Here is a 23,065-nt window from a genome sequence, read left to right on the forward strand (position 1 = left end):
CTAACATAACTTTGCTTTTGTAAAACCAAGTAACAACATTGCTTACCTCGCTAGCTGTGTCCTCTGTCTCCTCCTCAATTGCTAACGGCACATCAGTGCTAACGTTAGTTAGCGGTAAAGATTTTGCTGTGGCAGCCGCAGCTGTAGTAGGCCTAGCCCCCACAGTCGATGCAGAGAACATATCTGTCAGTTTCTGACATTTTGAGGCATCCTCTGCTAGCTTCTTACTTTTTTTCTCCCTAATTTTCTGGGCACCCCCTTTCACTATCTTATCTACAGTGTTGCCACAGTTACTTTGAAAAAGTATTCTGATTACTGATTACTGATTACTCCTTTAAAAAGTAATCTAGTTACTTTACTGATTACTTGATTTTAAAAGTAACTACGTTAGATTACTAGTTACTTTTTTAGTTACTATTGGCAGCTGCCTAGGCACCCGACCCCCCCCCCCCCCCCCCCGCAACATAAAAATGAAAACTGGTTTTGCCAAAACTCACTTTATTTTAACAGTAACTTAAATTACATAATTAAACTTTCAACAATAACTTAAAACAACAAAATAAAGAGTCTTTCTTTGCCTCACCCAACATAAATACTTGTTTTTAAACAATAAAATAAATATAATCTTTATTTAACAGTAACTAGCAAGGAGTGGTTTCACAAAACCTAAAACCTACCCTGACCATTCAGATATGATCCTAATATAATCCTAATCCTAAACTGGGTGAGTCTGAGTTTATCAATGATCAACATTTATGTTCTTGTCATCCTTTGCTGACACAAACTCAAAATAATCCTTATATTTCCAGCTATTTAACGCATATCTCTGTTCTCGCTCCATTGTGTAGGCTACGCTTCTGTTTACACTGTGCAATCAGCGTGGTGATACACGTGAGCGATTCTGCTGCAATCTCGCGATAGTCGAGAGCCGTTTTTTGCGGGCATGGCCTTCCATAGTAACCTCGTGTTGAAAACGTGAGCACTGACGTCACTCCCCAAGACGCGAGAAAAGCTATAGAACATTACAAAGAAATACTGCATTTAGCCTAAGTTATGAGGTAGTAACGCAATAGTAACGCACAGTCACTTGAATAAGTAACTTTAATCCGATTACTGATTTGGAAATAGTATCGCGTTAGAATACTCGTTACAGAAAAAAGTATTCAGATTAGAGTAACGCGTTACTTAGTAACGCGTTACCGGCATCACTGCTTATCTACGAACATGACACTGCACTTGGGTTGTCGGCCGAGGGATCAGAGTGGGGGAGGGGGCCGATGGACAGCAGGGCCTAAGCATGTGATTGGGCCAGCCCATGTGTTAGTATAAACGCGGGCCGCCGCTTGATTCAGCGCTAGTTGATGCTGCGCTATTTTGGGCCACGCTAGTTTTTTTTTTTTTTTTTTTGGGGGGGGGGGGGGGGGGGGGGGGTCAGGCGGCCCGACCGGCCCAAAACTAGCGCGGCCCATCTGCCAGCGGGCAGAAAGATTGTATGGCCAGTCCAGCGGTGCCTGAGATGTTGCCAGGAATCAATCTGCTGGGTCTCAATTAAAGCCAGATTTACTGACATCAGTCCCAGTTCAGTACGTGTGATTATGTTCAAGCTGTTCAGTAAGGAGATAATAAAGGGCTTGTGGGAACTTCTACTGCAGTAATTGGAGGCCTTCACTTTCTCAGTTTGTACCCAAGTTGAACTGCCTTACCGATGCTATCGCCTCAGGGTGTCCGCTATATGCGCTTGGTCTATACATGTTAATCAGTGATTTTGCACATGCATGCAAATGATAACTTCACCCTGTTTTTCTATCGAGTATCGACATTCTGTCCCCCATTGTCGACATCAAACTAAATTGAATCTGAATCCTGCAACACTGTTTTTTGACTATTAGATGAGACAACCCCTCTAGATTAATATTTCTCCAACAGTGCTGTTGATCAGATTTCCATCTTATGATACGAGACGTTATTATAAACCTGATTGATTTTCCCTGATAACAAATCTCTCTGTCTTCTGAGAAGAATGTAATTTCACCCTTAAAGGTACATTATGAGAATGGATCATTTATAGACGTAAACACATTCAATGAGGCTGTTCACCGAATAATCTCTTCTTTGCAACTGTAGTTACCTGGTGGCTATAGGCTAGTAAAAGAAGCCATTGATGACCATGGAGAAGGGGGTTGTTGAGTGGGTGGAGGTTATATATCATGTACAACAGGGGAGGCTGGTGGAGGTAGAGATTAGAGGACGGGCTCATTGTAATGAATGGAATGAGGAATGTTTGAAACCATTCCATGCATTACAATGAGTCCATCCTCTACCTCCACCAGCCTCCACTGATGTACAGTGAAAGCCCATCTAAATACCATCAAGAGGTCAAATCCTGATACTGATTTAAGGCCGGGCTGTGGCTGTGGCTCTACCTCTCTCTGGAGGTAGAGCCGGTGTCTAATGATCTCAAGGTCGGCGGTTCGATCCCTGTCTCATCCTGTCGAGGTGTCCTCGGGAAAGACACCGAACCACAAATTGCTCCCAACGAGCGGGCCGGGCCGGCGCCTTGCATTGTAGCTTGCCGCCATTGGAGTGTGAATGTGTGTGTGAATGGGTGAATGAGAGGCCATTGTGAAGCACTTTGGATAAAGGCACTATATAAGTGCAGCCCATTTTGAAAGCCCATATAAAATACCATCAAGAGGTCAAATCCCAATCAATATGGCTGAAGGTATTACTGATTTTTGACTGACAGCAAAGAAGAGCTGGGACGCTTTTACATGAGGATGTTCTGCGGTCGGATTTCTTCACAGAGTTTTGCTGTGTGACTCAGGGAGGGATGCATCGCTGTGGGAGGGATTGATGTATCTCTGTGGGAGGGATTGATCTCCATCTAGTGGTTACATATATGAACCCCCTAAATTAAGCGATTAAGCTGTTTCATCCAGGGGTTTTTTGGGCCAAATCATAACATGTACTGACAGTACAATGCTTTGATTAAAGATGTTTGATTGATAATTTGACAAACAAGTAGAAAGGTCACATACTGTAAATGATACGCACTGTCGGATGTGTGTCGTATCATAGAATGGTACAAGAACATACAGTTTATTCACAGTACATAACATACTCCTTCAAAAAAACAACAGTAGACAGAAATACAAAATGACTCAATACAAACATCAGTTAGCTATATCAAGACGACGTGTTAACCGGAGCAATGTGAATGCTGAGAATGAATTCTTGAACATAGAATATACTGATGAATACTACAATATATACACAATGAAAAAATGAAAATGTGTATGATAAAGTTGCTGCTCTCTGTAACCTTTTCACCTATTGGATAACCGCATCTCTGATGTCATCAGGTTGTGTTCTCATTCCTATCTTCCTTCGCCATTGCTTCCTCTTCCTTGCTGATGTTCATCTCTTTGTGCCCAGCTTCCCCCTCCTCTGCTACGGACAGCTTAGCACACTCCTCCATGTTCATCTGTTCACTCTGGCGTTCCTTCTCCTCCCGGTCCAGTCGCTGGTAGTTGAAGTAGTTCATGATGAAGAGGAAGATCCCTGGTGCAAGCATCATGGCACCGCACGCGAAGTACATGTATTTGTAGTCCATGTACATATCCACCAGTGCCCCTGCAGAGAGAGCAAAAACAGCACTCGTATCATCCTCGGTCAGCTCCTTGATTAACGACTAGCTTACAACTCATATATTCCAACAACACGTACACATGTACCAGGATGAATACTTCCTTCACCCTAGAGGCCCTAGATATGTACAAATATTGGCGAATTTCAGTGGTAAATCCACTCACCTGACATTGGAGGACCCAGAAGCACAGGGCCACACTCGATGATGGTGACAAGGCCTAAGGCGCTCGAGAACCGCTGTGCTCCGACCAGATCCATCAGAACCTCGAAGAGCAGCGCGCACACCATGCCGAACGCGACACCGAAGAAGACGGCGTACGTAACCATCCCTGCGTACCCGAATGCAGACACCAGCAGGGGACACAATAGGTGACATACGCCATTGTACGCCACGGAGAAGCTGAAGAAGTACTGTATCCTAGGCCTGATCCACTTGGTGTTGGCTAACAGGCCGGTCCCTGGTCTGGCAAACATGTCCACCAGGGCAAAAATGGACAGCAGCAAGGCAGCCGAGTATTCATCAACCCCTTCATGCCTGGCATAGGGGGCCAGGAAAACCACTGGAGCGAAGAAGCCAAAAAACATGACCACGTTGCCTACGAGGTAGATGAGGAAGCCTCTGTGTTTGAAGAGTGAGAGGTCGATGAATTTATTCAGAGTTTTTGCACAGCCGCCCTTCTGCTCCTGTTCCTGTTTGCTAAGAAAGCTAACTGTGATGCTGTCGTCCCCGGTAACAGCTTTCTCAGTGGTTGTTCTATTAGAGTCTGTGGCGTTCGGATTGAAATGTGCTTTTACATTCACGGGTCTCATCAGAGCCCCGGCGACACAACAGTTTAATACTGCGGCTCCCAGGATGAAGAAGGCTCCCCTCCAGCCAAAACTATCAAACAGGAACTGATTGAGTGGCGCCAATGTGCAGAGGAAGACTGGACTTCCTGCCATGGCCAGACCGTTTGCCATTGGCCTTTTGACCAGGAAGTACTTTCCTATTATGGTGAGGGAGGGCTGGAGGTTGAACGCGAGGCCAAAACCTGTGGAAAACAGGTTTCGTTATTGATCGTCAATCGTTTTACCCTTCTCACAAACATCCCAAAAATGTCAGCCAGAGTACAAATAGTTTTTAGGTTTAGGGTTAGGGTCACGTTCAACGTGCTCTTGTTTGCTCACTGGGAGACCCAATCCTCCCAGTGTGCTGCCGTTTATTTACATTTCCCCAATCTCTCCGCTATCTGATATGACTCTTGGTAAATGGATGTTTAATGGTAAATGGACTACACCTACCGGTATATAGCGCCTTATTCCAAAGCGCTTTACAATGGTCTCTCATTCACCCATTCACACACATATTCACACACACATTCACACACCAATGGCGACAAGCTACCATGGAAGGTGCCCGAATCCGCTCATTGGGAGCAATTTTGGGGTTCAGTATCCTGCCCATGGACACCTCGACACATGGCCAGCCGGGGATCGAACCGCCGAACCGCCGACCATTAAAACACCGGCTCTACCTCCTGAGCCACAGCCGCCCCTGATAAGACTGTTGATTTTTTCTGAGTGGAAATGTCTAGATGACGATCGTGATTACGGTATTCCTAATACTGTTCAACTGCTGGGTAGCCTGTCATACAGTATACACTATCTGGGTAATCACAAATGACATCTTAGAAGGCATCATTGCCTTCTTGTAATTACAGTCATTACTCTGAATGGAACCGTGCCAAATTCTTGACCTGTCAGAGGAAGGGGAAGAGTTACCTAAAGTAACCTTTGTGGGCTAACATGAACACTGGGGGGCCCCGTTGTGAAGGCCTGGCCTTGGGACGTCCCCACTGACCACCTCACTGACAATGGGGGAGGGCAAGGAGAGCCCCCTAGTCCGTTGACCCCACATGATTAGAGACTACTCTTCTCTGTAAGAGGGGGGGGGGGGGGGTGGAGTGGGGGGTCAACCTTCTGATGCACGTGAAGCAGAACATTACTCCACAACCAAACCGACCCGCCCCAGTCCCCACCCAGTCAGAACTAGAAAGAACTACCTTCTACAAACATTACACAACAGAGTGTGTGGCTGATTATTCTAGAATGGTTGATAATCATTTACTGTTGTTTTTTAATCTGTTACTTATTCTTTCTTCTGCACTGTATTGAGAGGGATGTTGACGTATGATATATATATATATATAGTATATATATATCTACTGATGATGTGTCCCGAAATTTAACATCCTTCCCATGTCTGAGATACAGCTCCCATGCCACTCTCAACATCAAGGCAAACCTCATGTGCGTACCATCCATTGGCACAAAGGACAGTATAACATCACGTCCCGTGTTTCATAATTCTAGGGGAGAAGGGATATAGGGAATATATATATATCGAGGGGATATGGGATATAGGGAACGTAGCAGAGTAGGCAAAGTGCCTAACTGGACACGAATATTATGGTATAATCTAAGTAGCACTTCTAAACATCTTACACATCAACTTATACATGTCAAGCTGAATCACAGAGCTTACACCACTCCTATCAAATGCTTTAAGATGAAATTAACTATTAGTCCTAACTGTACTCATTGCCAGGCTCAGTGACCCAGCACAATGATGCACATGTTCTGGGAATGTCTGCTGATCCAAAACATTTGGATCCAGGTTCTGACAACACTGTCTGAATTGCTAAAACTAACGATATTACCAGATCTTTATCTCTGTCTACTTAACGACGATTCATCTCTAACTCTAAATGTAAATCAACATATAATGCTAGCCGGTCTTACAGCAGCGGAAACAAACATATTATCTATGTGGTACAACCTTAATTTGTCCTTATCTTTAGCCCTATATTGGATGACATCTTATACAAATATAATCTCTCTTGAATGCACAACAGCACGGCTCAATAGAGCCAAACCTACCACTATACAGGCATGGTCAGATATAGCTAAATCCATTAGAGTATATTTTAAAAACCTTCCTTCATAACCTGTGATATATCTCTTTCTTTTCCTCTCTATGATCTATCTTACCTTATCTTATCTTATGTGCACGTGATATTTTTGTTTGTAACTTGGAATGTGATTTCTACTTGATGGTTCCTTCCTTTTTTTCTCTTCTTTTTTAAACTTTAATGCTGAGAACATGTCTTATTTTATTTGATCTTTGATCTTATTTTTATTTGATCTTATGGAGCTTTTTATGTACCGCCAAGTTGTCTGCGACTTGGTTTGTCTGTTTGTCTATGTATCTGTCTTTCATGTTATGACAATAAAGAAAAATATTAATCACAGAAAAATTAAAGGTGCTATATAAATAAACCTTATTATTATTATCATATTATTAACATTAGCTTGCACACTATAATTTCTCTCCATTCCCATTACAAAGAAACCTAGTGATTGTTTGTGAATATCTTTTTTACAGATTCAAGTTATGCACATACAGTAAACAGTTGCAAAAACCATAAGAGACAAAAATGAAATGAATACCTCCGATGACTCCAACGCATAAATACAAATGCATTATCGTTTGGCCAAAGGAAGCAGTAACCATAGCAGCCCCAACCATAAGCCCTCCAACCATGACCACAGGTCTGCTACCATACCGGTTGACCAGTATACTGCTCACAGGACCTGCAAAACAGGAGAGGATGTAGACTATATTCAGATGCACTGACCTATGGCAAATATATGATATGTTCAAGAGAGAAGTACGTCATTTTAACAGTAATGAATAACAAACTGTAGCCTACGAATATGTATAAGGGCACTGTATAAAGTAATGAATCAGCCAATATGAATACATTAATATATACAGTGGTGTATATTAGCACAAAGGCCTACAATACTGAATTAGTCATGCAGACACACACACAGCGTGTGCACTTACCTCCTGCATACATAGCAGCGAGCATGATCGAGGACACCCACGCTATCTCGCTGTAGGAGACAGAGAAGTAATTTTGAATCTCCTTAAAGTAGATGGTGAGAGACTTGGGGAAGGCATAGGAAAACCCAATAGAGATGAAAGCACCAAGGACCACAGCCCAACCCCAGCCTCCGTCCGGTGGGGTGTACCCCAGGTTGGTGGTAGCCGGAGGGGGCATTGTGTGTCAGTGGCTGGGCTGTGGAAAGAGCAGGAATTGTTTAGAAATGTTGCCTGTATGAATTACGCCTAGTGAGAATCAAACTTAAGTGTGTACACATTTCAAAGCTTTCACAAATCATCTTTCAAATAGTACACATTAATATAATTAAAGTCTATAACTTCAGTCATTAACTAAGTCTTGTTGTAGGTTTTAGCTCACCTCTTTCAGTGCAAATGTAGAACTAGGAAAGTCACATAACGTGTTTCTTTACTTTACTTGACTGGTTTGCCTTGCCACAGACCCTGGAGCAAAGGGTCACTAGAGTGCCGCCCATTCTGTTTTTGACTAGTTTTGGTTGGTGTGTGTGTGTGTGTGTGTGTGTGTGTGTGTGTGTGTGTGTGTGTGTGTGTGTGTGTGTGTGTGTGTGTGTGTGTGTGTGTGCGCGCGCGCGCGTGCGTGCGTGCGTGTGTGTGTGTGTGTGTGTGTGTGTGTGTGTGTGTGTGTGTGAGGGGGGTGGGGCCCTGACTAAACAGTCCTACAGCTAAAGAAAAAGTTAGCCCAACCACATTCCAGACTTGTTGCGACTACTACTACTTAGCTGTATACATAATTATAACGTGTAGTTCATTTAAGGTAATCTAGCATTTTGGACTACAAACTCTAGCATTTTTGGACTACATCTCCCAGCAGGCCAATCGGCAATGTGTACCTTTCAGCTGTCAAAACCATAGATATCTATGGTCGAAACTAAGACATGCAAAACACGGACGTTAGCCTTCTCTGAACTGTAATGAATCAGACCAAGGGTGGTTTTAAATCCCTAAATAGATGTTGTCGCTACAATGCTAGTTAACATTACATAACCAGTTGTGTAACTCGTGAATTGTATAGCATCTCTGTCATTGAGAGAACCATGTTGTTAGCCTCCTAGCTGCTTGGTTCAGGACGGACGTAGCGTAGAAAGGCAACAACACATGTCCACCTGGTAAATATTGTCCAAGCAAACATTGTCTGGTTACATCTATTTGTTTGACCAGCTCCTGGGGTTGTCAGGTAGGCAACAATGGTTCACAAATACAACGCAATTCAATTTAAATCAGTTGCATTTTCTATGGTATGCGATAGAAGTCAGACTCATCATGATTGATGATTTGTGCCTCTATATTTTGTTTAAAATGTGTATTTTGACTGGTAAATAATTGGATTGGCTGGTGAATTTTCTCAACCAACAGACACCAATAACTTAATTTAGTAATGCCCTGGCCAGACCCAGCCTGATTGTCTGCATTGTTGGGGAGTTCCACTATCAGTAGCTCAATTATTATTATTATTATTATTATTATTATTATTATTATTATTATTATGTTAGTTTAACAACATGTTGCAGTAACTTGGTGGCAGTAAATGTTTCAGATGGTTTCAGTAGTTTAATGATCTGTTGCGGTGTAGTGAACTACTCTACTCACTAACATGTTTACAGATAACAATACGATCAATAGGAATGTAATTCCAGCCTTTGAACTTTACCTTTCCATCCCTCCCCTTCCCCATTCTTCCCTCTCTGTTCCTTGGTCTACCTACTATGCTCAACCTCACCTGACAGTCAGGTGATGTCTCAGTTAAATGGAATCTAACATTTATGTCTCTGGGCCATTTCAGTCGCGTAACTACTTTTTTCAAAGCAGCTTCAGTTTGACAAACTCCATTTCTCTCAAAGGTAGCTTCAGGGTAGTTCAACTTCTTTCCTTGTAAAGCAATTGGTAACTTTAGTGAAAAAAATCTTTTTTTCAAAGGACAACACTGGTTATGCATTATACTCTTATCTTCAGTTTGCAGATGAATGGATAATGAGTTGCATTGATTTCCACATGTCAGATGGCTAAATGTAAGGTTCTTACTTAGAGCCATTTCCTTGATTTAAATTAAACATACAGAAGAGTAATGTGCTGCTTGATCATACAGCACTAAGTTTAACATACAAACGTAACATCACACTTTATTTAATCTTGAATCTAGTTAAGTTTCAGGGGGAGACCCTTCAGATTGCTGGTCTGTGACCCACTGACACAAACATGTTTGACTTGACTTCCCAGGTCCCAGTAGGAGGCAGTAGTGGCGCAGGTGTCCCAGACAGACAGAATGCTCGCTCACCTGAGATATTTGGTCAGAACGGCCAGCTGTGTGAATTCAAGGGCAGTAATTGGTTTTACACAACCTCTCTGTAGCCATCGGACCTACTCTACTGACTCTGCAGGTGTCACGGTAAGAAAATTACATGACTTAGAAGAAAAAACCCAAAATGTAATTCCCTTGTAAGTCTCCCTTCTTCTAGCATTATGACTGCCAATGGCCCCTGGCACCTAGCATAGATTACTTTTTCCTTGCTATGACTGTTGGATAGATGTTTCACTTACTTAGACAAAATGTATTTGTTTAGATAAAGGCGTCTGCTAAATGCCAAAAAAGTCAATGTAAAATGTAACATTTTCACAGTAGCCAACCAATACTGCATGTCAATAATAATGACATGCAGTAATATCAAGATGAAGTGCTTACAATCAAGACTGATGCCAGTACATTAGTCGCATGTACTCTACCCCCATACTGAAGACTGACAGGTGTATACATTTCAGGATCACTTACCTGTACAGAGGTAAGTGAATTACCCTTCCTCTTGTCTGCTCTGTCACAGGTGCTGTATGATGGAGAGTGCCCCATATGTGTTAAAGAGATCCAATTCCTCCAGTATCTGCAGAGAAATCGAGCAGGGAAAGTAGACTTTGTGGATATCTCCCTTCCTGGTTATGAAGGAGGAAGGTATGGGGGTATCAGCTATGAGATGGCCATGGAGGAGATGCATGTGATTGATGAAAATGATGAGGTGAGTGTGTTGTACATTACATTTTAACCATTTAGCAGACACTAAATCTAGCCTATACAATTAGAGATGACAGGGACAGTAATTTTAGGGCTAAGTGCCTTACTCAAGGGCACACTAGAGGTGGTGGTCCCAGGTGGGATTTGAACTCATGACCTTCTGATCACTACTCCAACTCACTATACACTACTACCTGCTACCTGTGCTAACTGAAGTTGGAAGTCAGCTGGGAGCATTGCAGGAATGTACAAGATCTGTCTATCTGTCTGTCTGTCTGTCTGTCTGTCTGTCTGTCTGTCTGTCTTTTGTTTTTACCATTACATGGAGGTCACCTGGCTAAAATCAAATAAGATAAAAATACAAAATAAAGATAGGCATTTGGGGCCTTATATACCGTAGGTAAGATTTAACATCCTTCAGCCTGACTCTGATCACCCAGATCAAGCCAGCCGTAGGAGGTAAATGGACTGCACTTACAGTATATATACGGTATATAGCGCCTTATTCCAAAGCCCTTTACAATGGCCTCTGATTCACCTATTCACACACACACATTCACACACCAATGGCGGCAAGCTACCATGCGCCGGCCCGCTCATTGGGAGCAATTTGGGCTTCAGTGTCTTGCCCAAGGACAAGTACACACCCAAGGACACCTCGACACGTGGCCAGCTGGGGTCCAAAACCGCCGAACCGCCGACCTTGCGATCATTAGACTGCTGCTCCTGCTCTACCTCCTGAGCCACAGCTGGAGGAGAGTGAGGAAAGAACGTGTAGCCTTGTGTGTATTGTACTCAAGGCAGCTCATCCTCTTCGCTGATCTTCCCTTTTGTCTGCAGGTTCACCGTGGAGTCCCAGCCTTTACAGTCATGTACAGTGCAGTGGGCCTCGGCTGGCTAGGACACTTCCTGTCTCGGCCGTACACAAGACCGGTCATGGACAAAGCCTACGCCGTCTTTGCCCAAAATCGCCTGAAGTGGACGGGACGAGACAACTGCGCCACAGGACGCTGTGTGAAGAAATAGCCTTGACCACGGAGGAAGGGAAGACAAACTTTAATCGTGTTCGGAGAACAGTTTGTTAAAGATCGATATTAACCTGGATATCAATGTTACCTGAGTTTCCCCATTGACTGGAACTGGAGTTTGAGAGCTTTCTCTCCTTTTGCTGGAATACGAGCAGGATATACTATACACAACTGTATCTAGGCCAAACACTATTGGAGTCTCACAGTATGTCTCTCCGCCACACCGAAATGCCTCCTGTCTGACAGCGGTTGTCTGATGAGGTGTGAAAGAGACCGTGTGAGCAGCTGGTTTATTTTTGCATTAGTGTTTCTTCTTGTTGGAACAGTCAGTAGTCTCTCTGCGCATCCAGTCAAGAAAGCATTTTGTCTAAATCACTTAAAAAATGTGTGTACTGTATGAGATCATTGTGACAAAAATATCCATCAGGTATCATTCTCACAACTTAACGTAATGTGAAGTAGCAAGACTAGCCAGTTGTGCTCAAGTATTTTTCCTTTACAAAGGTAATTCCTAACATTCTTTATGTATGTGTTATGTTGTCCGCTAATACATACTGTACATCCTGTAATCTCCCATGTCTTGTCCGCCTGTTTCCTCAACAACGCGTCATAGTACGGTATGAGAACAGCATGTGCTTGGCAAAGGTTGAGTCACATTAGTGATGATCTCTATGTTGTTTACTAAACACAGGCCTGTGGCATGTGACAGAACTATGTCCACTTTGTTTTGATCTGCTTTCTGCAGCATATGAATTAGGCTACACTATATAATACTGTATAGTGTGGATCAGGCAAATGTGAATGAACATTTCATTTACTATAACAGTATAACAGTAATATTAGCATGGTATTTTTGCCATATATTTATTGAACTGAAAACCAATCATTTAGAGGCTGGGGCCGGCTGTGGCTCAGGAGGTAGAGCCGGTGTCTAATGATCGCAAGGTCGGCAGTTCGGCGGTTTGAACCCCGACTAGCCACGTGTCGAGGTGTCCTTGAGCAAGGCACTGAACCCCTACATTGCTCCGGGGTCGCTGTCTATGGCGGACCCCTTGCCTAGAGCATAAAATACCAAATTCCAACAATTGACTGACAAGTTGATTGCATGGCAACAAAACTATTATTATTGTTATAAAACTTTACATTCCGATCACAGCTTGACAAACTAAACTAAACAGTTGGAAGGCATAATATGATAGCTTAATGAGAAGCGTCACACACCGCATTCTTAATAATCTAACATGTCTCGAAGGTGGCAGTCTCTCTGAGGACCTGCTCTGTCGGTTGCCTCTGGCATTTTGACTGTCAGGCTGGTGTCACACAGTGGATGGTTAGCGACAGGTATGGCGTCATATTAACTGACAACCACACACAGTAGAAACAGCGAAAAGCTGTCTGAACCCGACAGCAGCACTTAAACATATCGGATCTGTGCAGCTGCTAGTGGGTGTTTGAGCTTGAGGTGTGTGTAGATTAATTCCCATTAGTGTTAGCTATCCCTGTTGCACATTGTGAACACATTGTGAACTGACAAACAGCGCTTAATTTAGCAGTTTGATAGATAATGGAACAGAAATGTTATGGCGGTTTTGAAAAAGCACAACGGCATTTTCATATCCTGTAGGATACCATATTACTGTTACACACGCCCAATCCTACAAGGTAGTGGGCAGAACTGTACACAGTAAATACTCTTATGCTTTTTCTTTCTTTCTGAGAAGCAGAGTACAAAAGTGTAACTTGAAACCCATCTATATACAGAGTATGAACTGGGGGGGAGCTGACGGAGGCATGATATGGTGTGACGCCAGAGAAGTATGTCCTTTAACTCTCTCTGAGACCCTTGAGTAATTTTAGATGTGAACCTACATGGCCTGGGGTCTGTGGACCGCGGTGACAGCAGTTGACCTTAAGTGCGCGAGGGGGGGGGATGGTGGGGGCAGGGGGGGGAAGGAGTCTCTAAGAGGATTGGTCAGACGAAGGGCTGCTGCATCCGGCCCTCGCCTCAGGCCAGCCAATTGGATCAAGGCCCTGCGTGGGATTAAGTATCAAAACAGTCCGTAAGGTGTACTGTAGACGACTTGAGGGAGGTTGGTGTGACTTACTAGACAACGAATAAGACAATAAGAAAAGCATTTATAGGACGACAGGAGGGGAAAAGTTCATCTGCAGAGGACAGATGGACGACAAGAGGAGGATTAGATAGCCGGTCTCAGGTGAATATTGAAGCTCATGTTACATTGTTAAGTGTAGCATATGCATTGTCAAGGTTATTGTCTAGCCAAGCCTTACAGGCAAATCATTTGACCTTCCTCCCACCCCCTTTATATGGGCTACTGCAGTTACAGTAGACTGTTGTTTACTGCTGGTCAATGTACTCTGGCATAAAGCAGCTGTTCTGCGGTTGTATCTCTGAGATGTTAATCCATGCTGAATTGACTGCCTTTTTCCGTGCATTTGTTGAACCGAAAATAATTTGCACATAATTCAGCATCAAGTTTGTGTAATGGGTAGACCTGTGAACACAGCTTCGTGCACTGCACAGAAGCACAGTCATTGCTTTGGAGTAATTTCCTAGTAAAGTGTTAAACTAGACTCTAAACTAGGACATTTCGAGGCAAAGTGAGGTGTCACATTACAGGAATAGCTCTCCTGACAGTATGTGTAGAGATGTATGCTTATTATTATTTACATGCCACAACTCTCTCGCTCTCTCTCTCTCTCTCTTTCATTCTCTCTCTCTCTCTCATTCTCTCTGTCTCTGTCTCTCTCTCTATTCTGATTTGACACCTGACGTGTATTCAATAGCATCATGTTACATTTACGACTGAATACGGGGAAACAGAGTGACAGCTTTGGCACTTTGACATGAGGAGGTGTTTACACACAATGTGGCCAGCTCTTCCCACAATTATTAATACCAAACAAAACAATCTCAACAATCCTCTGAGGGAGTTATTGTGACAGGTAGGTATGGGCCTCTTGTTCCAGCCAGTCATGTGGGGGAGGATATTGACATGCCACTTAGGGGGACACCAGCAGGGTGGGATGTTTTGTTGACCTCCCCATGCCTCTTGTCTGTTTACAGCTCTCTTTGCCAAAAACTGAAAAAATAAGTAAAACATAATATGCCAAAGCTGGTAGTATGTATGAATGCTGTTTAGACAAGCCTTATAGTTGCTTGTTAGTTATATTTACATTTGAAAATGTTTGGCATTTAGCAGATCATGCCTTTAATCAAAGCGGCTTAGTAAGTGAATCATCTATCTGTCAGTCATTGCAAGAGAAAGTAATCTATGCACGGGCCAGGGGCCATTGGCGATTCATAATACTAGAAGAAAGTAGAATTACGATTTTTTTTGTTGAAGTAGTTAGATAGATATTCGTAGAAATAGAAACATTTCTACCTCTCCTTGTATTTCCTAGGTAGCCGATGATTCTGATACCGAGGCCAAAGCCAATACAGGTCCAACTTGCTGCCGCTTGGTCGCTTTTATCCCCAGCCACTTACAGCCAAACGGTCAAAGATGGGTCGGTTCCTCACCACCAGCCTGTGCGCGAGTCCCGTGGTAGGGAGGACGTTAAAGCTGTACTGCAAACTCAGGTACCTCATCACCATCCTTAGAACCTACCCTCACCTGGCCAAGACAACGCCCCTATCCCTGGACCTCCGTAGCTGTTCCCTGCTATCCTCCCGCCTGCCTCTCGGCTCTCTCAGGACAGGAGTCCCTAAGAGCTCAAAGTTAAAACACTACAGGGACATCATCCGCCATACCCCAGAACGGAACCTCTTCGGTACCAGAGGGCTGAAATATCCCCAGTTTGTCCGCTTCTGTTCGACATCCGGCCGAGGTCCGTTGAAAGCCCAGGCTCCCATCGGGATCTACCAGGACAGCCAGACGGCTTTTCAGCTGAGCTTAGTTCATCTGGGCGAGTCTTTTAATCGCCTCTCCAGGCACATCAATGTTTATTTCAAGAGAAAGAAGGACGCCTCTGTTTCTCCTGTTGCCGTCGACGCCGGCGTCGTTTCCTCGAGTCCGGAGAGTCCGCGGCTCGGCAGACCACCGCAGAGGAGAGGAGCTCAGAGTAACAGAGCGGCGCGAGAGAGAGTCGACGCAGGGGACGAGGAATCAACAACAACACCGGCTTCGAAACGTGAAGAGAAGCTTGAGACCCCCCCCGAGAGCCGGACAGAGACACGCGCCACCGCGCCCCAAGCTCATCCCGGTGTGCAATTATTTCACATCAGCTCTATAGCCACCAGGTTCGGGGAAAGCTACAACTATGTGGCTCAGCACATCAACTCAGCGTTCTCCAAGGGTCCTGCTGCACATCAAGATCAAACGGAAGTCGAAGATTTGGCTTCACACAGAGGGTCCACCAGGAGACATAGGAGGAGGAGGATGGCTGCATTGAGAAGTCATGTTGAGAACTTGAAGGGAACTGAGCAGGCCGAAGAACCGAAGACTTGTGCGGCACCAGTTCTTAATCGGGCTGTTGGAAGTGCAGAGGTATCTAGTAATTGGGAGGAGGGCTACCTGCACTTTGCCAATCATGTCAACAGGTACTTCGGAGCCAAAGTGTCAGACGAAGCCGACCTACCACCTCATCAAAGAGTTCAACGTCCCGTCGTGGAACACCAAACAATGCCAAACAATAGGACACACTATAACAAGCAGTTTTCAACAACACACTCTACCTCCTCCAAAAATGAGTCCTCCCCACCAGATCTGAAGCAGGGAGAGAAACCTCTCCAGCCTAAATCCCCAGGCCTATTCCACATCAGCAGCCTCACGACCAGTTTCGGCGAGAGCTACGCGTACATGGCCAATCACGTCAACTGTTATTTCAACGGCAGCCAGGTTGCCTTGGAGGAGGAGATGGAGATGGAGATGGAGATGGAGATGGAGGGCCGGGAGAGTGACTTTCAGAATGAATCTTTTGCTCTCCAGAAACCAAAGCCTGTTTCCTTCATGGAGTGCCTTCTGCAGCCCAGTACTGCGATCCCTAGCCTCCTGGGGAGCTATCTAAACGTGGGCCCCTGGGCCCAGAACCACCAGGCCAAGCCCACCGCCAACCCCTCAGAGTCCTCAGTTAACCAAGCGGTGAGTTGCCCGCAATACAGAGAGGAAATGACATGGAATGTACTCCTCTTCAGTTGAAACTATGAAGAAGAGACATTCATATTAGTGGATTGTTATTTTTGGTGGATGGTGTTAGTGGGGTGTTAAGAATTAGCCGAACATTGGTCCTCCTCTCTGCTTTGATCCCAGCTTTCCTAGAATGACAACTTTTTTTAAACTGAGATAACGTGGCTGTAGAAGAAGTCTGTAGAATGTCGAATGTCTTTTAAAGTTGTATACAAAGTTGTTTAACGGTTTATTATGCATTCCGTAACGTGTTTTTTTAAATTGGACCTCGACTACAGAGAGGGGGATTCCTGTATCTCTCTGAGCTGTTCTGACTGCGATCGCCCCCCCCCCCCACCCTCAGGTCATTATGAGCAGAAGGCATGCAGAGGAGATGACCCGTGCCCTGGTCGGAACCCTGGGGAAGGCCTTAACTCCAGACTCCCTGACTGCCTGCGTGGAGGAGCTCAACGGACATCTCATCAGGCACCCAGCGTGCAAAGTCGTGGTGTGGCAGGTAATCTTTTTTTCAGAAATGGATATCCTTTTTCAAAAATTAGATTCATACCCTTTTTGCCGCATGCTCTCTAAATGGTGCAGCAAATGATAGTTTAATGACTGTTCCAGGAGAGCGTACTACTGTATGCTTCCGGGATGATCAATCGCATCTCCAGTCATTTACATTTACATTACGTTTTTTTGACATTTAAGCCGGACGCTTTTATCCGAAGCGACTAACAACAAGTACATTTGTCTTAAAGTAAGTGAATCATCTGCACAGTCATCAGTCATGGTAAGAAAAAAAACTAATCTATGCTGCTAGGACCAGGGGCCGTTGGCAGTTACAATGCTAGGAGAAGGAAGGATTACTGTTTTTTGTTTTTTTCTTCTCCTTCGTTTTTTTCTTCTCCTTCGTTTTTTAAATTCATTTACAGTAGAGGAACTGTACGGGAGGGGTAGTGGGGGGTTTAACTCCTACATAAGAACGTTTTCTTCACATCTCTAATACAAACCAGCAGCCAGTTTCTCTAAAGACTTGTATCTTAAGGTGTACTTAAATTCTTCTGACAACCCAGCAGTAAAGTCACAAGATAGTAACAATTGTAAAAATCCAACAATTGTAAAAAGATTTGTAGGTCAGGACAATCATTTTGATGAAAAATGTGGACTAAAATGGACAAGGGGGGAGGGTTTGGAGGATCAGGGAGGGAGAGGAGAGGAGAGGAGGGGAGGGTTGCGGTAAGGGTGTTAAACTCATTTGAAAAAACCAATAAACACTCTTTAGCAAAAAAGAGAAATGTTTGCAGATCAATCTTCTTTTCATGAAAGAACCACATTTGTTAAATGAAGGAATTTGCTGGCTTAGGAGAGGAGTGGGATAAAGTGCTACTTTAGCTAAGAAGCTTTTGGGGGAAACTCACCCCAATCCATTAAAGAGGGTGTGCACAAGTGCACACTTACGTAGGAGAACTGGGGTATGTATCAGTCATCAGCAATGACATGTCTAATCTTCCAGGAAAAAGCTGCTGTTAAACTGCTGAGACAACGACGTCGCCATGGAGATGACCAGGACCTTCAGAGTGTCATCAGGGAAGCCTTGGCCCTGATTGGTTACGTGGATCCGGTCAAAGGGCGAGGAGTCAGAATACTCTCAATTGACGGTGGGGGCACAAGGTAACAAACATAATATAATAATAATAATAATAATAATAATAATGATATAATATATGCCATTTAGCTGACACTTTTATCCAAAACAACTTACATTGCAATGAGTGCATACATTCCAGTATATGGTCCCAGCAGGAATCAAACCCACAACCTAAGCGTTGTCAGCACCATGCTCTAACCAACTGAGCCACAAAGGACCACGTCAGAAACATCTGTCTACCTTACTATTGACAAAAAGAGGTGGTATCATACATACCACTCTTTTGACAATGTAACATGGACGTCAATAGGAGTGCTCATTGTAGTAAAGCTCGTCATTTTGAACATAATTATGTGTGGAAATGAATATTGATTCTGAAGCCATTTGAATGAATGAATGAATGAATGAATGAATGGACTTTATTGTCATTGCTACAGTACAGGTACCAAACAACGAAATTTAGGAGGGGTGGCTCCCCTGGTGTTAGGAAAGGGAAGAAAAAAAAACACTTTTAAAAAAATCACAAGAAGGGAAGGAGCTGGTTTACATAAATAAAGGCTATGTACACAATCCACTGTACTCTACTGTACAGATAGACGACTAGGGTTGTCATATTGCACAATAGTATTGTTTCACGTTATTTAAAGTGTCACAGTTTGATCTCTTACTGTATTTACCACCCCCCCCCCCCCCCCCCTCTTAATTCACTTTTCCTTTTCCTCCCATGTCTGTTCTCCAGAGGAGTGGTGCCACTGCAGGTTCTGAAGCAGCTGGAGGCGGAGACAGGCAAGCAGGTCCATGAGCTGTTTGACTACATCTGTGGAGTAAGCACGGGTAAGGGAAACACAGGGTGCTCCTGACTCACCTGCACATGCAGCTGGACTCCAGAATGACCTCAAAACAGCCTTATTAGTTAAGACTAATTCAAGTGTGTGTGTGTGTGTGTTTGTGTGTGTGTGTCTGTGTCTCTGTGTGTGTGTGTGTGTGTGTGTGTGTGTGTGTGTGTGTGTGTGTGTGTGTGTGCGTGTGTGTGTGTGTGTGTGTGTGTGTGTGTGTGTGTGTGTCTGTGTGTGTGTGTCTGTGTGTCTGTGTCTCTGTGTCTCTCTCTGTGTGTGTGTGTGTGTGTATGTGTATGTGTATGTGTGTGTGTGTGTGTGTGTGTGTGTGTGTGTGTCTGTCTGTGTCTGTGTGTCTGTGTGTCTGTGTGTCTGTGTGTCTGTGTCTGTGTCTGTGTCTGTGTCTGTGTGTGTGTGTGTGTGTGTGTGTGTGTGTGTGTGTGTGTGTGTGGGCTCAACAGGGGCAGTCTTGGCCTTCATGCTTGGCCTGGCCCGGTTCTCCCTAGATGATTGTGCAGACATGTACCGTCGTTTCGGCTCAGATGTGTTCCGGCAAAACCCCCTTGTCGGCACAGTGAAGATGGGCTGGAGTCACTCCTATTACAGCACCACGACATGGGAAACCATACTACGGTAGGTGAGATTACAGGGGCGTATTCCATCAACGTCACAAAAGAAAAATCCAGGCTTATTTTTAATAAATCTCGCAAGATTTATCTAAATAAGCCCAGATTTTTTGATAAGTGAAAATTAAATCATGATATTGAATCAATGAAATGTATCATGATATGTGTGGATTTTTCTTTAGCGACGTTGATGGGATACCCCCCAGCTCAGTCAACCAATCAACAAATGGTTAAAACTGTTATTTTGATCTCATGGATGGTCAGTCCTTACATCCATAACTTTTTATATAGCGATCTACAGGGTTCCCACGGGTCCTTGAAATCCTTGAAAGTTTGTGAATTTGAGAAAAAGAAATCAAGGTCTTAAAATGTTTTGAAAATAGACATGGTCATTGAAAGTGCTTGAATTCCCCCCTCTCTCTCTCTTTCCCCCCCCAAAATCGATATATTCAAAAAAAATGTACTTAGCTCGTGAACTAGTTCTGTCTCAAACTATGCCATGTTGGGTCCTTGAATTTGAGGGAATTTAGTCTTGAAGTTGAAAGGTGAAAGACTTGAAAGTCCTTGAAAGGTGCTTGAATGTGATGTTTCAGAAGGTGTGGGAACCCTGTATCTATCTAGCTGTATGAATCTGAGAGTGGTTACATTTCTCCGGTCCTTTTTTTGTTTTTTTACCCAAAAAAAGTGATGGAGTGACCGCTTTGTTATTGGAATCCCAGATGACCCCTTTAAAAATAGATTAACTTCCTTTGATATCATCCTTTTCATTTCGTTTATTCTTTTATATTATCTAATTTAGAGAGAAGATGGGAGAGAAAGTCCTGATAAAAACAGCCAGGGATGAATTGAGCCCCAAGGTAAAGAACACTCTCTCTGAACCTTTTCAGTTAAAATGTATAATGGCTTGTCATGGATGCTCATTGGTTGAGGTTGTAAGGAGATAACGATTGGGGTGAAAAAGCATCAAAGACAAGGTTGATTGTATAGGTGTGTGTTAGTACACCAAACGTGGCAAGGGCTAAAGTATTGGTTCCCCCTAGTGGACAGGCTGGGAACAGCAGGCTTAAGATGCAGGAATGGGGATACAACTTTGGAAGGGAGTCAAAGTTGCGGATGGGGGGTGTCAAGAGCTTAAATGCTCTGAAGAGATAATGCATGCTAGCATGTAGCCAGGGGGGGGGGGGGGGGGGGGGGGGGGGGCGGGGGGCAGGGGGCATCAAATCATACTCTCGCCTAGGGCACCTAAATGCCTAGGACCGGCCCTGCATGTAGCTAGTGTAAACACTTTGTGATTGTTACTATTGTTCTGCGCACGTGTGCAGGTGTCAGCGGTCAGCGCAGTGGTGAACTGGGGGACCAGCCCCAAAGCCTTCATCTTCCGCAACTACAACCACACCCCGGGGCGCCTCACCCGCTACGCAGGGGGTTCTGGGTACCAGATGTGGCAGGCGGTGCGCGCGTCATCCGCCGCCCCGGGGTACTTTCAGGAGTACCCCTTACACAGCGACATCCACCAGGTAGGACATAATGCTGACTGCTGGGTAAAAAACTTTTTCAGGTCTGTCAGCAACTATTGAAGGGGAACATAGTCGTTTGATCGAGGTTCCTCCGACACGTATCTTTGTTTGAGAGGGATAAGGGAATCAGAACACTTGATAAAGAATGATATAATATGGTGCTTAAGCAGTAATGCCAGAGACTGAGAGAACCCAGGCCACTTGAGAATATTCGATGCTAAATCATCACGGCCTTGACAACAAATCGATGTTTTAAGTATGCATTTTGTGAGTGTGGTGGTTTATGCAACTGCGCTGAGAAATATAGTTCCCCAAAACCACAAATGTTGTCAAGGGAACGTGATAGACAAATCTATTACGGTGTAGGGATATCATAATAGGTGATTTAACTCTGACCATTAGCGTTATTAAATCCTTGGCTTCTAACGCCTCGCCGGCCAATCACAATGCTGCAATGTTTTCATCAACCAATTGTATAATGCAGATTATAGCTATGGTAGAGAGTGAGATAACCCCATCATGTACTGTAAAATCAAATACAATGCATGCCCATGCCACCCATAATAATAATAATAATAATAACACCAACAATAATAATAATAACAATAATAATAATAATAATAACAATAACAATAATAATAATAATAACAACACCAATAATAATACTAATACTAATAATAGTAACACCAATAACAACAACAATAACACCAAAAATCATAATTATAATATTATTAATAATAATAATAATAATAATGATAACACTAATAATAATAATAATAACAACCCATGACCTCTCACCATACCGGTCCCTGTGTAGGACGGAGGTATCATCATGAACAACCCCTGTGCCCTCGCCGTCCACGAGAGCCGCCTCCTCTGGCCCGACGAGCCCTTCCAGTGCGTGCTGTCGCTAGGCACCGGTCGCTACGACACCGCCAAGAGGGGTCCCACCACGTCCACCAGCCTGCGCGCCAAAATCAGCAACCTGATCTGCAGCGCCACGGACACGGAGGGGGTCCACACCCTCCTGGACGACCTGCTGCCCCCCGACGTCTACTTCCGATTCAACCCCATGCTGAGTGCCGAGGTGTCCCTGGACGAGAGCCGGCCCTGGGCCCTGGACCGCATGCAGGCCGACACCAAGCACTACCTGGACAGGAACGGCGCCAAGCTGGCCCGGCTGTGCGAGGTGCTGGGGGCGGAGCGCACGGCCCGGAGCCGCGCCCGCGACTGGGTCAGCGAGAGGGCCTGGGAGGTGCAGCAGCGCTGGGTCTGACTGACCCCTCCTCCTCCTGACCCTGGGTCTGTCTGACCCCCTCCTCCTGACCCTGGGTCTGTCTGACCCCTCCTCCTGACCCTGGGTCTGTCTGACCTCTCCTCCTGACCCTGGGTCTGTCTGACCCCTCCTCCTGACCCTGGGTCTGTCTGACCCCTCCTCCTGACCCTGGGTCTGTCTGACCCCTCCTCCTGACCCTGGGTCTGGCTGACATCTCCTGACCCTGGGTCTGACCTTTCCTCCTGACCCTGGGTCTGTCTGACCCCTCATGACCCTGGGTCTGACCTTTCCTCCTGACCCTGGGTCTGTCTGACCCCTCCTCCTGACCCTGGGTCTGTCTGACCCCTCCTCCTGACCCTGGGTCTGCCTGACCCCTCCTCCTGACCCTG

At 44.7% G+C, this 23,065-nt stretch overlaps 3 protein-coding genes across 3 annotated transcripts; 2 read left to right on the plus strand and 1 right to left on the minus strand.

The window, feature by feature from the left end:
• Window positions 1-3,063: 3,063 nt before the first annotated feature.
• Window positions 3,064-8,057, minus strand: LOC308160147 (monocarboxylate transporter 2-like). The gene is made up of 5 exons (XM_080534030.1): window positions 7,956-8,057; window positions 7,538-7,772; window positions 7,138-7,281; window positions 3,813-4,679; window positions 3,064-3,633 (listed from the first exon to the last, which is right to left on the minus strand). Exons 2-5 carry the CDS (start codon window positions 7,752-7,754, stop codon window positions 3,359-3,361), a joined length of 1,503 nt encoding a protein of 500 aa, XP_080390156.1. The 5' UTR covers window positions 7,755-7,772; window positions 7,956-8,057; the 3' UTR covers window positions 3,064-3,358.
• A 545-nt stretch (window positions 8,058-8,602) lies between these two features.
• LOC308160021 (uncharacterized protein) lies at window positions 8,603-12,091 on the plus strand. Its single transcript, XM_080533871.1, has 4 exons — window positions 8,603-8,721; window positions 9,830-9,998; window positions 10,429-10,617; window positions 11,454-12,091. Exons 2-4 carry the CDS (start codon window positions 9,876-9,878, stop codon window positions 11,637-11,639), a joined length of 498 nt encoding a protein of 165 aa, XP_080389997.1. The 5' UTR covers window positions 8,603-8,721; window positions 9,830-9,875; the 3' UTR covers window positions 11,640-12,091.
• A 3,077-nt stretch (window positions 12,092-15,168) lies between these two features.
• LOC308159743 (calcium-independent phospholipase A2-gamma-like) lies at window positions 15,169-22,676 on the plus strand (the record flags this gene model as incomplete). The annotated part of the gene is made up of 8 exons (XM_080533558.1): window positions 15,169-16,746; window positions 17,135-17,287; window positions 18,287-18,444; window positions 19,161-19,255; window positions 19,719-19,890; window positions 20,683-20,740; window positions 21,206-21,400; window positions 22,218-22,676. 8 exons carry the CDS (start codon window positions 15,169-15,171, stop codon window positions 22,674-22,676), a joined length of 2,868 nt encoding a protein of 955 aa, XP_080389684.1.
• Between the last annotated feature and the right edge of the window lie 389 nt (window positions 22,677-23,065).

Source organism: Nansenia antarctica (genome assembly GCF_963989245.1).
Source record: "Nansenia antarctica genome assembly, chromosome: 6".
Classification (NCBI taxonomy): domain Eukaryota; kingdom Metazoa; phylum Chordata; class Actinopteri; order Argentiniformes; family Microstomatidae; genus Nansenia; species Nansenia antarctica.